A 14,789-nucleotide genomic window follows, 5' to 3' on the forward strand; every position below is an offset into this window, starting at 1 on the left:
TTTTTTAAGATTATTTTTGCCTATTATATCTTTTTCTCTTCTTTAGTCTCTCTGTGTTTTTATATTGAAAGTGATGTAGACACCTAATAGTTAGGTCTTGCTTTTTTATCCATTGACAATCTCTTTATTTTGTTCTTTTTTTAAAAAAAATATTTATTTTCTTATATTCCTCTTATTTAAATCCTTGAACATTTTTAAACTAACAGTTTTAACTTTTTTATCTTCTAATTCTTTCATCTCTCATTTTTAGGCTTGTTTCTATTGACTGAGTTTTCTCCTAATTATAGTTCACATACTCCTGCTTCTTCACATGTGTAGTAATTTTTTATTGGACACTAGACAGTGTGAATTTTATTATTGAGTGCTGGGTTTTTTATATTCCTTTAAAGAGTGTTGGACTTTGTTCCTACATTCAGTTAAGAGACTTGTGAATCAGTTTGATCTTTTCAAGGTTTGGGGGGATGGAAGGCAGATCTAGAGTTATTTTCTCCTCTAGGGCTAGGTTAGACTTACTACTAAGCTGTGACCTATTTGGGGTTTTTAGTCAATGCTTGTCTGTATTAGCATAGTCATAATCTCTTCACCCTGACTGGTGGGAATTTCAGCAGTTTCTGGCCCTGTGCAATCTTCAAGGAATTGTTCAGTTTATAGTTCCCTAGATTGTTGTTTCCTCAGAAATTATTTTTGTTTAATCTCATTGAGTTTCACCCATGCACATGCAAATTAGTATTCAGCCAAAGAGTCAAAGGTACTACTATGGAGATTTCTTTCCAAAGCTCTCACCTCTTCATTTATCTGCCCTGCAAATCCCAACTACCTCAACCTTCCTGAACTTCTGATGTCTATCTTCTCAACTACACAAGAACATCAGGCTTTGTTTTTTTTGTTTTGTTTTGTTTTGTTTTTATTTTTTTATTTTTTGCTTTATAACAAATTTAATCAGTTATACATATACATATGTTCCCATATCCCCTCCCTTTTGTGCCTCCCTCCCACCCTCCCTATCCCACCCCTCCAGGCTGTCACAAAGCACCGAGCTGATCTCCCTGTGCTATGCGGCTGCTTCCCACTAGCTATCTACCTTACGTTTGGTAGTGTATATGTGTCCATGCCGCTCTTTCGCTTTGTCACAGCTTACCCTTCCCCCTCCCCATATCCTCAAGTCCATTCTCTAGTAGATCTGTGTCTCTATTCCTGTCTTACCCCTATGTTCTTCATGACATTTTTTTTCTTAAATTCCATATATATGTGTCAGCATACAGTATTTGTCTTTCTCTTTCTGACTTACTTCACTCTGTATGACAGACTCTAGGTCCATCCACCTCATTACAAATAGCTCAATTTCATTTCTTTTTATGGCTGAGTAATATTCCATTGTATATATGTGCCACATCTTCTTTACCCATTCATCTGATGATGGACACTTAGGTTGTTTCCATCTCCGGGCTATTGTAAATAGGGCTGCTATGAACATTTTGGTACATGTCTCTTTTTGAATTATGGTTTTCTCAGGGTATATGCCCAGTAGTGGGATTGCTGGGTCATATGGTAGTTCTATTTGTAGTTTTTTAAGGAACCTCCATACCGTTCTCCATAGCGGCTGTACCAATTCACATTCCCACCAGCAGTGCAAGAGTGTTCCCTTTTCTCCACACCCTCTCCAGCATTTATTGTTTCTAGATTTTTTGATGATGGCCATTCTGACTGGTGTGAGATGATATCTCATTGTAGTTTTGATTTGCATTTCTCTAATGAGTAAAGATGTTGAGCATCCTTTCATGTGTTTGTTGGCAGTCTGTATATCTTCTGTGGAGAAATGTCTATTTAGGTCTTCTGCCCATTTTTGGATTGGGTTGTTTGTTTTTTTGTTATTGAGCTGCATGAGCTGCTTATAAATTTTGGAGATTAATCCTTTGTCAGTTGCTTCATTTGCAAATATTTTCTCCCATTCTGAGGGTTGTCTTTTGGTCTTGTTTATGGTTTCCTTTGCTGTGCAAAAGCTTTTAAGTTTCATTAGGTCCCATGTGTTTATTTTTATCTTTATTTCCATTTCTCTAGGAGGTGGGTCAAAAAGGATCTTGCTGTGATTTATGTCATAGAGTGTTCTGCCTATGTTTTCCTCTAAGAGTTTGATAGTTTCTGGCCTTACATTTAGGTCTTTAATCCATTTTGAGCTTATTTTTGTGTATGGTGTTAGGGAGTGATCTAATCTCATACTTTTACATGTCCCTATCCAGTTTTCCCAGCACCACTTATTGAAGAGACTGTCCTTTCTCCACTGTACATTCCTGCCTCCTTTATCAAAGATAAGGTGACCATATGTGCGTGGGTTTATCTCTGGGCTTTCTATCCTGTTCCATTGATCTATCTTTCTGTTTTTGTGCCAGTACCATACTGTCTTGATTACTGTAGCTTTGTAGTATAGTCTGAAGTCAGGGAGCCTGATTCCTCCAGCTCCATTTTTCGTTCTCAAGATTGCTTTGGCTATTCGGGGTCTTTTGTGTTTCCATACAAATTGTGAAATATTTTGTTCTAGTTCTGTGAAAAATGCCAGTGGTAGTTTGATAGGGATTGCACTGAATCTGTAGGTTGCTTTGGGTAGTATAGTCATTTTCACAATGTTGATTCTTCCAATCCAAGAACATGGTACATCTCTCCATCTATTTGTATCATCTTTAATTTCTTTCATCAGTGTCTTATAATTTTCTGCATACAGGTCTTTTGTCTCCTTAGGTAGGTTTATTCCTAGATATTTTATTCTTTTTGTTGCAATGGTAAATGGGAGTGTTTCCTTGATTTCACTTTCAGATTTTTCATCATTAGTATATAGGAATGCCAGAGATTTCTGTGCATTAATTTTGTATCCTGCAACTTTACCAAATTCATTGATTAGCTCTAGTAGTTTTCTGGTAGCACCTTTAGGATTCTCTATGTATAGTATCATGTCATCTGCAAACAGTGACAGCTTTACTTCTGCTTTTCCGATTTGGATTCCTTTTATTTCCTTTTCTTCTCTGATTGCTGTGGCTAAAACTTCCAAAACTATGTTGAATAAGAGTGGTGAGAGTGGGCAACCTTGTCTTGTTCTGGATCTTAGTGGAAATGGTTTCAGTTTTTCACCATTGAGGACGATGCTGGCTGTGGGTTTGTCATATATGGCCTTTATTATGTTGAGGAAAGTTCCCTCTGTGCCTACTTTCTGCAGGGTTTTTATTATAAATGGGTGTTGAATTTTGTCGAAAGCTTTCTCTGCATCTATTGAGATGATCATATGGTTTTTCTCCTTCAATTTGTTAATATGGTGTATCAGGTTGATTGATTTGCTTATACTGAAGAATCCTTGCATCCTTGGGATAAATCCCACTTGATCATGGTGTATGATCCTTTTAATGTGCTGTTGGATTCTGTTTGCTACTATTTTGTTGAGGATTTTTGCATCTATGTTCATCAGTAATATTGGCCTGTAGTTTTCTTTCTTTGTGACATCCTTGTCTGGTTTTGGTATCAAGGTGATGGTGGCCTCGTAGAATGAGTTTGGGAGTGTTCCTCCCTCTGCTATATTTTGGAAGAGTTTGAGAAGGATAGGTGTTAGCTCTTCTCTAAGTGCTTGATAGAATTCGCCTGTGAAGCCATCTGGTCCTGGGCTTTGGTTTGTTGGAAGATTTTTAATCACAGTTTCAATTTCAGTTCTTGTGATTGGTCTGTTCATATTTTCTCTATCTTCCTGATTCAGTCTTGGCAGGTTGTGCATTTCTAAGAATTTGTCCATTTCTTCCAGGTTGTCTATTTTATTGGCATAGAGTTGCTTATAGTAATCTCTCATGATCTTTTGTATTTCTGCAGTGTCAGTTGTTACTTCTCCTTTTTCATTTCTAATTCTATTGATTTGAGTCTTCTCCCTTTTTCTCTTGATGAGTCTGGCTAATGGTTTATCAATTTTGTTTATCTTCTCAAAGAACCAGCTTTTAGTTTTATTGATCTTTGCTATCGTTTCCTTCATTTCTTTTTCATTTATTTCTGATCTGATTTTTATGATTTCTTTCCTTCTGCTAACTTTGGGATGTTTTTGTTCTTCTTTCTCTAATTGCTTTAGGTGCAAGGTTAGGTTGTTTATTCGAGATGTTTCCTGTTTCTTAAGGTGGGATTGTATTGCTATAAACTTCCCTCTTAGAACTGCTTTTGCTGCATCCCATAGGTTTTGGGTCATCGTGTCTCCATTGTCATTTGTTTCTAGGTATTTTTTAATTTCCTCTTTGATTTCTTCAGTGATCACTTCGTTATTAAGTAGTGTATTGTTTAGCCTCCATGTGTTTGTATTTTTTACAGCTCTTTTCCTGTAATTGATATCTAGTCTCATAGCATTGTGGTTGGAAAGGATACTTGATACAATTTCAATTTTCTTAAATTTACCAAGGCTTGATTTGTGACCCAAGATATGGTCTATCCTAGAGAATGTTCCATGAGCACTTGAGAAAAATGTGTATTCTGTTGTTTTTGGATGGAATGTCCTATAAATATCAAATAAGTCCATCTTGTTTAATGTATCATTAAAAGCTTGTGTTTCCTTATTTATTTTCATTTTGGATGATCTGTCCATTGGTGAAAGTGGGGTGTTAAAGTCCCCTACTGTGATTGTGTTACTGTCGATTTCTCCTTTTATGGCTGTTAGTATTTGCCTTATGTATTGAGGTGCTCCTATGTTTGGTGCATAAATATTTACAATTGTTATATCTTCTTCTTGGGTCGATCCCTTGATCATTATGTAGTGTCCTTCTTTGTCTCTTCTAGTAGTCTTTATTTTAAAGTCTATTTTGTCTGATATGAGAATTGCTACTCCAGCTTTCTTTTGGTTTCCATTTGCATGGAATATCTTTTTCCATCCCCTTACTTTCAGTCTGTATGTGTCTCTAGGTCTGAAGTGGTTCTCTTGTAGACAGCATATATATGGGTCTTGTTTTTGTATCCATTCAGCCAATCTGTGTCTTTTGGTGGGAGCATTTAGTCCATTTACATTTAAGGTAATTATTGATATGTATGTTCCTATTCCCATTTTCTTAATTGTTTTGGGTTCGTTATTGTAGGTCTTCTCCTTCTGTTGTGTTTCTTGCCTAGAGAAGTTCCTTTAGCATTTGTTGTAAAGCTGGTTTGGTGGTGCTGAACTCTCTCAGCTTTTGCTTGTCTGTAAACGTTTTAATTTCTCCATCAAATCTGAATGAGATCCTTGCTGGGTAGAGTAATCTTGGTTGCAGGTTTTTCTCCTTCATCACTTTAATTATGTCCTGCCTCTCCCTTCTGGCTTGTAGAGTTTCTGCTGAGAGATCAGCTGTTATCCTGATGGGGATTCCCTTGTGTGTTATTTGTTGTTTTTCCCTTGCTGCTTTTAATATGATTTCTTTGTGTTTAATTTTTGACAGTTTGATTAATATGTGTCTTAGCGTATTTCTCCTTGGATTTATTCTGTATGGGGCTCTCTGTGCCTCCTGGACTTGATTAACTGTTTCCTTTCCCATATTAGGGAAGTTTTCAACTATAATCTCTTCAAATATTTTCTCAGTCCCTTTCTTTTTCTCTTCTTCTTCTGGAACCCCTATAATTCGAATGTTGGTGCGTTTAATGTTGTCCCAGAGGTCTCTGAGACTGTCCTCTGTTCTTTTCATTCTTTTTTCTTTATTTTGCTCTGCAGCAGTTATTTCCACTATTTTATCTTCCACCTCACTTATCCGTTCTTCTGCCTCAGTTATTCTGCTATTGATCCCATCTAGAGTATTTTTCATTTCATTTATTGTGTTTTTAATCGATGCTTGATTCATCTTTAGTTCTTCTAGGTCCTTGTTAACTGTTTCTTGCATTTTGTCTATTCTATTTCCAAGGTTTTGGATCTTGGAAATAGAATCTTGGATCATCTTTACCATCATTATTCTGAATTCTTTTTCAGGTAGACTGCCTATTACCTCTTCATTTGTTAGGTCTGGTGGGTTTTTATCTTGCTCCTTCTCCTGCTGTATGTTTTTCTGTCTTCTCATTTTGCTTATGTTACTGTGTTTGGGGTCTCCTTTTTGCAGGCTGCAGGTTCGTAGTTCCCGTTGTTTTTGGTGTCTGTCCCCAGTGGCTAAGGTTGGTTAAGGGGTTGTGTAGGCTTCCTGGTGGAGGGGACTAGTGCCTGTGTTCTGGTGGATGAGGCTGGATCTTGTCTTTCTGGTGGGCAGGTCCACGTCTGGTGGTGTGTTTTGGGGTGTCTGTGGACTTTTTATGATTTTAGGCCACCTCTCTGCTAACGGGTGGCGTTGTGTTCCTGTCTTGCTAGTTGTTTGGCATAGGGTGTCCATCACTGTAGCTTGCTGGTCGTTGCGTGAAGCTGGGTGCTGGTGTTGAGATGGAGATCTCTGGAAGATTTTCGCCGTTTGATATTATGTGGAGCTGGGAGGTCTCTTGTGGACCAGTGTCCTGAAGTTGGCTCTCCCACCTCAGAGGCACAGCATTGACTCCTGGCTTCTCAATTTGGGATGATGTGTTGTCTATTCATGTATTCCACAGATGCAGGGTACATCAAGTTGATTGTGGAGCTTTAATCCGCTGCTTCTGAGGCTGCTGGGAGAGGTTTCCCTTTCTCTTCTTTGTTCTCACAGCTCCTGGGTCTCAGCTTTGGATTTGGCCCCGCCTCTGCGTGTAGGTCGCCGGAGGGCGTCTGTTCTTCGCTCAGACAGGACAGGGTTAAAGGAGCAGCCTCTTCGGGGACTCTGGCTCACTCAGGCCGGGCGGGAGGGAGGGGCACGGAGTGCGGGGCGAGCCTGCAGCGGCAGAGGTCGGCGTGACGTTGCACCAGCCCAAGGCGCGCCGTGCGTTCTCCCAGGGAAGCCGCCACTGTATCCCGGGACCCCGGCAGTGGCGGGCTGCACAGGCTCCGGGAAGGGCGGTGTGGACAGTGACCTGCGCTCGCACACAGGCTTCTTGGCGGTGGCAGCAGCAGCCCCAGCGTCCCACGCCCGTCACTGGGCTCCGCGCTTTCAGTTGCGACTCCCAGGCTTTGTTTTGTTTCCACCTTCCTGTGCTATGGTATGAAAATTGCCTCTAGAGAGAAGTCTTAGACTAGTGTAGGGCTCATCTTTTTTGTTTTCCTTCTCTTAGAAATTAGAGTTCTATATTGTCTTTTGGCTAAAGCGTGAAAACAATAATCCTTGTATTTTGTCCTGTTTTCTAGTTGTTTGTGGTGGAGAGTAAGTCTAGATCCAGTTACTCACTCATGACTGAAGGTGGACATGCTCATAGCTAAATCTTTTAAGTTGGTACTTGAATTCGTTGTGGCTCACTTTAAATACAATCATTCTGGTTCAACTATCTAAGGAAGAAGACATTTTTTCTTTAATCAAACTCTGAATAAAGCTTTGATATTTAAAAACCATGTATTTGTATTTATAGAACTCTAAAATATGTTTTTGTTGTCATTTTTATCAGGAAGGTTTTATTGTATTTCACCTTGACATATTTTCTTTCATTGTTAATAAATAATTTATTTCTTTTTTGTCCTCCATTAGGCTAGTAATTTAAAGAAGGTACTTCAAGGAATTATGGGTTATTACAATGAGGTATGAAAATCATCTGACTTTGTTCAAATATAAAATACTCTGTGATAATTATATTGACACTGAAAAATGACTTGGCTTTTTGTTTATAACATTTTACTGGTATATAATTCATAATTGAAATATATTATGATTTTTCCATTTTTAGAACACTCAAATTTTGTTAACATAAAGGGGCTAAAAAGTAATATATTGATTTGTAAAATAATGTTTCTATATTGATACTCTTTAAGTTGATTTTTTTCTCAAATAAAATTACTTTCATCTTTATATAATTTGATTTTATGCAGTGCTATAAAGTAGACCTTATAACTAAATTAAAGTACTTCTCTATTTAAAGCATTGTTTTGATATTTCTTTCCAATGTAAATAACAGCAAAGACATACTATGAAATTATGCTTGTGCAAGTGAATTGGGAAAAAAATGCAAAATAAAAGTAGTATTAAAGTCACATTAGATAATGCATTATTCAAGTGATTTGTTTTTCTTATTCAGCATCTTAAGAAGTTCTCTAGCAGGATTATTTGATATAAGAAAATTTATTGCTTAACGTGTAAAAGCTTTTGGTTTGGTTTTGCCATTAAAGGATTTTGTTTTTACTTTTTAAAGTTTTCATACAGTTGAACTTGTAGTTTCTTGCAAATAATTTTAGAACTAAAATTTTTCAATTCATTAATGCCTAAAACTCATTTTGAAGTTTTTTTTTTTTTTTTTTAATGGCAAGAATACTTTTTAGTTTCTTGAAAAAAACAGTCTTGGCAATTCCCTGGCAGTCCAGTGGTTAGGACTTGGCACTTTCTCTCCCAGGGCCAGGGTTCAATCTCTGGTCAGGGAATTAAGATCCTGCAAGCTGCATGGCACAGCCAAAGAAAAAAGAAAAAAACAATCTTAAAAGAAAAAAAGATAGAGCCAGGAAAGATTAATCCATTAGATTTGTTGTTCATTTGGTTTATTTTGTGGTTCTCTGTTCATTGAACATGTATCAAAATATTATGAATTTTCTTTGACTTAAGTCTGTTTATTTTTTTATGGAAAGGCATAAGTTTTATCATAATAGATCAGGCCAGGGGCTTCTTAAACAGTTCCTCTCTCTGACAGTGGGGTGAAGGATATTTGTTATAAAACCATTTTAGTTGCTTTTGGTTGGCTCTCAAAATTTTGGGAGGTTGCTTGAACTTTACTAACTGGTTTTAGTCAATAATTGTGGGTTTATCATTTGTTAATTTATCTGAGTCATTTCATGAACCTATTTATAATTTATTTTCCTTGTAATAATTCAATGTAGTCAGTTCTCTGTAGCCTACAAAAATGAGTGATCTAATTTATTTTCAACACTGCAGTTTTTGGGACAACAGATTTCTGAAGAACTTATCCCTGATTTAAACCAAATAACTGAATGTTCAGATTCTGTGGAGCTTGGGAGGTTGCTCCAGCTTATTTTAGGTTGTGCTGTCAACTGTGAAAAGAAGCAAGGTAAGTGAATTTCAATCATTTGAGGATATCTACTTTCTAAAGACAACCTACATTGTTATAGGAAATCGCATAAAAATGTACTGTTGTAGATTGGTGGAAAGCACACTGAAATGTAAGCCAGAAGATCTGAATTTGAGCACAGCTCTGTCATTAAAAAGCTATAAATCTTCAGTATCCTAACTGTACCTGGATTCTGAGATTCGTATTCAGTGGCTAAATAAAATGTACTTTAATTAGGTTAATTTAATCAATGCTTAGGACTTAGTGGATATTCAATAAAAATTGTACTTATTTATTTGATACATTATCTCTTTAACATGTGAGAGACAGAACCTTAGGTTGATTCAGATTTTCATAAATGATTATGCAGCTACTAAATTATAATACAGGCTTCTTCAGATGATATTCTGCTCTTTTCAGAAGAATGCTTCCAAAGTATCCTCCAGATAAAGATAATATAAATGGAATTGGTGTGCTATGTTGGTATATATGAACACAGTGGTCCATATCCTGCTGAGTACAAAAAGAACATTTTTGGTTGAATGTAATGAATAAAATGTGAACTGAACAGACCAAGGTCTACTTCCTTGAGGGACTTGCATCAGTCTGGGAGATGACTTTTTTTTTTTTTTGCGGTACGCGGACATCTCACTGTTGTGGCCTCTCCCGTTGCGGAGCCCAGGCTCCGGACGCGCAGACTCAGCAGCCATGGCTCACGGGCCTAGCCACTCTGTGGCATGTGGGATCCTCCCGGACCGGGGCATGAACCCGTGTCCCCTGCATCGGCAGGCGGACTCTCAGCCACTGCGCCACCAGGGAAGCCCTGGGTGATGACATTTTTGATGCTGATGTTTTTTGCATGCTCATCCAAAATTGGCCTTAGGACATCACCTTCATAAAAGAATGTTGGGTGCTGAAGTTTTTAAAACATTTTAAGTCAGAACCTTAGAAAACACATTCAGTGTTATCTAACTAATGAAGAGAACATATGAGACAAGATAAATTCAGTAAGAATCAATCCAGGAAGGAGAAAAATGAAACACATGGAATCAGCTATAGTTTATCATAAGAAAGGGTTTGGGTATCAGAAAACTTTCATATTAGTCCATCTCTATTGTTAACTGGCTGTTTTTTTTCTAGGTCAAGTCAGTACTTCTCCATAGGCTTTTATTTCTCATAGATAATGTCAAAGGTCTCTATATTAGGGTGTTTCTGTTGTTTTGTTTTGTTTAATGAAAGTAAGAAACGTTTTCTTGTGGAAAGTGAAAACTTCTATAAATTTTTAACTACAAATTGACAAATAGTAATTCTTTTATGAATTACCAATTTTCTGTTACTGTGATCCTTTTTATTTTTCTATTTAATGCTTTGTTTCTATTTCAATTACTGGTTATTTATAACATCTTTTTGCTTAACTTTAGCATGTTTGTTGGTTTTAATAGTCTTTTTCAGAGAACCATCTTTGGGCTTTGATTCATTTTGTTTGTACTATTTAATATCTATTCTGTTATCTCATTGCTTCTATTATGAGTTAATCAGTTCTTTCTATTCTAAGCTATAATTGCTGTTTTAAGCTATAATTTTCCCTTAAGTTTTGTTGCATCCTATAAATATTCATATAATATGTAGTATTTTCATAATTTAGTTTTAAGCATAACTTAGCAATTTTTACCTCAGATCTTTAAAAGGAGGCTCAATTCCTGGGTATATAAATAAAAGTTTAGCAAGTAATAAATATAAAGAAATAGTTTAATTTTCATTATTTAGAAAGTCAGGATTATCTAATTGGATTTATTTTTGGAGGTATGTGTCTGGGGTCTCAATTTTTAGGAGTGAGCAGATAAATGGAAAAAAACTTGTAGTAATTTAATTAAAATGTAAAACCAAAACACATCCATAATATAAACCACCTCCCACATATTTATACTTTTCAGTGAGAATTGATTTTCAAAATGATTCAAAGGTATTGCAGCAGTCTTAATCTTGAAAGAATTAACTAATTTGGTTAACAGTACCCTGTTTATCTTGGTGTGGAAAGAGAAAAATTTTATGAAGGTTTCAGTAGACTTGAAACACTCCATTATCCAACAAATCCAGTTAAAAGAAATCATTCCATTGCTTGTGCCTCATCTAGTTAATTCTTCCCCCTCCGACACACACACACAACCATAGAATTTAGTGGTCGGGTGCATACCAGAATCTATCAGAGTTTTTTTCCAGTAATTGGCTTCACAAATAAAAGAGAGATTTAGAGAACTTTTAGAAGTCTTCCAAAAGTATCATTAAAACAATAAAAGCATTAGAAAATAATAAATCCTTAAAATTTTTGGAAAATTGTTTTAGGTGGAGAACATACAGTTGCTGTTGATCTAAACCTGCGAATACAGGAAAAACTCTTTCTCATGATTCATCACTTCTAATTGTGACAGAATCAACTTATTGCACTCCCACACTGTGTGTGTGTGTGTGTGTGAGTGTGTGTTAAGGTATAAGAATCTCCTTAAGGTGAGATTTGGTGAATGTTGAGCAGGTGTTTGCAGGAAGCTGTATAAGTCTCTTCATTGAAAACCTTCCTGAAATGAACTAAGTAGGTGATAAATAAAACTTTCTGAGCTTAGATCTTAAGAGTTCACTGAATACAGGCATACCTTGTTTTATTGAGCTCTGCTTTATTGTGTTTTTCACAAATTGAAGGTTTGTGGCAACCCTATGTCCGACAAATCTATTAGCACCATTTTTCCAACAGCATTTGCTCACTTCATGTCTCTGTGCCACATTTTTGTAATTCTCACAATATTTCAAACTTCTTCATTATTATTATATTTATTATGGTGATCTGTGATCAGTGCTTTTTGGTGTTACTATTGTAATTGCTTTTTAAATTTATTTATTTATTTATTTTTGGCTGTGTTGGGTCTTCGTTTCTGTGCGAGGGCTTTCTCTAGTTGTGGTGAACGGGGGCCACTCTTCATCGCGATGCGTGGGCCTCTCACTGTCTCGGCCTCTCTTGTTGTGGAGCACAGGCTCCAGACGCATAGGCTCAGTAGTTGTGGCTCACGGGCCCAGTTGCTCCGTGGCATGTGGGATCTCCCTGGACCAGGGCTCGAACCTGTGTCCCCTGCATTGGCAGGCAGATTCTCAGCCACTGCGCCACCAAGGAAGCCCTATTGTAATTGTTTTGAGGCACCATGAACTGCACCCATAGTAACATGGTAAACTTAATCAGTAAATGTTATAAATGTTGTATGTGTTCTGACCACTCCACCAACCAGCCATTTCCCCATCTCTCTCCCTTCCTCAGGCCTCCCTACTCCCTGATACACAATAATATTGAAATTAGGCCAGTTAATAACCCTGCAGTGGCCTCTACATGTTCAAGTGAAAGGAAGGGTCCCAATCTCTTACTTTAAATCAAAATCTAGAAATGATTAAGCTTAATGAGGAAGGTATGCCGAAAGACGAGAGGCCAAAATCTAGGCCTCTTCCACCAAACAACCAAATTGTGAGTATGAAGAAAAAGTTCTTGAAGGAGATTAAAAGTGCTGGTATAATAACACACCGATGATATGAAAGCGAAACAGTCTTATTGTTTATAGGGAGAACATTTTAGTGGTCTGGATAGAAGATCAAACCAGCTACAACATTCCCTTCAGCCAAAGCCTAATCTAGAGCAAGGCTCTGACTTCAATCTTGTGAAGGCTGAGAGAGATGAGGACACTGCAGAAGAAAAGTTTGAAGCTAGCAGAGGTTGGTTCATGAGGTTTAAGGAAAGCCATCTCCAGAACATCAAAGTACAAGGTGAAGCAGCAGGTACTGATGTAGAAGCTACAGCAAGTTATCTAGAAGATGTAGCTAAGATAATTAATGAAGGCCACTATATTAAAGAACATATTTTCAGTGTACACAAAACAGCCTTTTATTGGAAGAAGATGCCATCTAGGACTTTCATAGAGAGCTAGGAAAAGTCAATGCCTGGCTTTGAAGGACAGGCTGACTCTCTTGCTAAGGTAGATGGTGACAGAGTTGAAGCCCGTGCTCATTTATCATTCTGGAAATCCTAGGACCTTAAGAACTATGCTAAATCTAATCTGCCTGTGTTAAAAATGGAACAACAAAGGCTGGGTGACAGCACATCTGTTTACAGCATGGTTTACTGACTATTTTAAGCCCACTGTGGAGACCTGCTTCTCACAAAAAGAAGCATTCCTTTCAAACATTACTGCTCATTGACAAAGCATCTGGTCACTCAAGAGCTTTGATGGAGATGTTCAACAAAATTAATGTTGGTTTCATACCTGCTAACAAAACATCTATTCTGCAATTCATGGATCAAGAAGTAATTTTAACTTTTAAGTCTTGCTATTTAAGAAGTACATTTTGTAAGGCTATAACTGCCATAAATAGTGATTCCTCTGATGGATCTGGTTTTCAAAGTACATTGAAAACTTTCTGGAAAAGATTTACTATTGTAGATGCCATTAAGAACATAGGTGATAAGAGGGTTCCCTTTTCTCCACATCCTCTCCAGCATTTATTGTTTGTAGACTTTTTGATGATGGCCATTCTGACTAGTGTGAGGTGATACTCATTGTGGTTTTGATTTGCATTTCTCTAATAATTAGTGATGTTGAGCATCTTTTCGTGTGCTTTTTGGCCATCTGTATGTCTTTTTTTGGAGAAATGTCTATTTAGATTTTCTGCCCATTTTTTGATTGGCTTGTTTGGGGTTTATTTGATATTGAGATGCATGAGCTGTATGTATATTTTACAGATTAATCCCTTGTCGGTTGCATTGTTTGCGAATATCTTCTCCCATTCTGTGGGTTGTCTTTTCATTTTGTTTATGGTTTCCTTTGATGTGTAAAAGCTTTTAAGTTTAATTAGGTCCCATTTGTTTATTTTTGGTTTTATTTTCATTACTCTAGGAGATGGATCAAAAAAGATCTTGCTGTGATTTATGTCAAAGATTGTCCTGCCTGTGTTTTCCTCTAAGAGTTTTTATAGTATCCAGTCTTACATTTAAGTCTTTAATCCATTTTGAGGTTTTTTTTTGTGTATGATGATAAAGAATGTTCTAATTTCATTCTTTGACATGTGGCTGTCCAGTTTTCACAGCACCGCTTATTGAAGAGACTGTCTTTTCTTCATTGTATATTCTTGTCTCCTTTGTCATAGATTAATATACCATAGGTGTGGGGGTTTATCTCTGGGCTTTCTATCCTGTTCCATTGTTCTATATTTCTGTTTTTGTGCCAATACCAAACAATTTTGATTACTGTAGCTTTGTAGTATAGTCTGAAGTCAGGGAGCCTGATTACTCCAGCTCTGTTCTTCTTTCTCGAGATTGCTTTGGCTATTCGGGGTCTTTGTGTTTCCATACAAATTTTAAGCTTTTTTGTTCTAGATTTGCAAAAAATTCCATTGGTATTTTGACAGGGATTGCATTGAATCTGTAGATCACCTTGGGTAGTATAGTCATTTTGACAGTATTGATTCTTCCAATCTGAGAACATGGTATATCTTTCCATCTGTTTGTGTCATCCTACACTGTTGGTGGGAATGTAAATTGGTACAGCCACCATGGAGAACAGTATGGAGGCTCCTTTAAAGACTAAAAATAGATTTGATCCAGCAATCCCACTCCTGGGCATATATCCAGAGAAAACCATAATTTGAAAAGGTACGTGCACCCCAGTGTTCATTGCAGCACTATGTACAATAGCCAAGACATGGAA

The 14,789-nt window shown here is 37.0% G+C and overlaps 1 protein-coding gene across 2 annotated transcripts in view; it reads left to right on the forward strand.

Moving 5' to 3' along the window:
* The window catches only part of HOOK1 (hook microtubule tethering protein 1), a 72,952-nt gene that overhangs the window by 14,960 nt on the left and 43,203 nt on the right, over positions 1–14,789 (forward strand). For both annotated transcript variants that reach the window (XM_082614597.1, XM_082614598.1), the window contains exons 4-5: positions 7,533–7,583; positions 8,922–9,054. In XM_082614597.1, the coding sequence (XP_082470723.1) occupies positions 7,533–7,583; positions 8,922–9,054 (184 nt within the window). The remainder of the gene's footprint in view (positions 1–7,532; positions 7,584–8,921; positions 9,055–14,789) is intronic.

Source organism: Mesoplodon mirus (genome assembly GCF_964341445.2).
Source record: "Mesoplodon mirus genome assembly, chromosome: 3".
Classification (NCBI taxonomy): Eukaryota; Metazoa; Chordata; class Mammalia; order Artiodactyla; family Ziphiidae; genus Mesoplodon; species Mesoplodon mirus.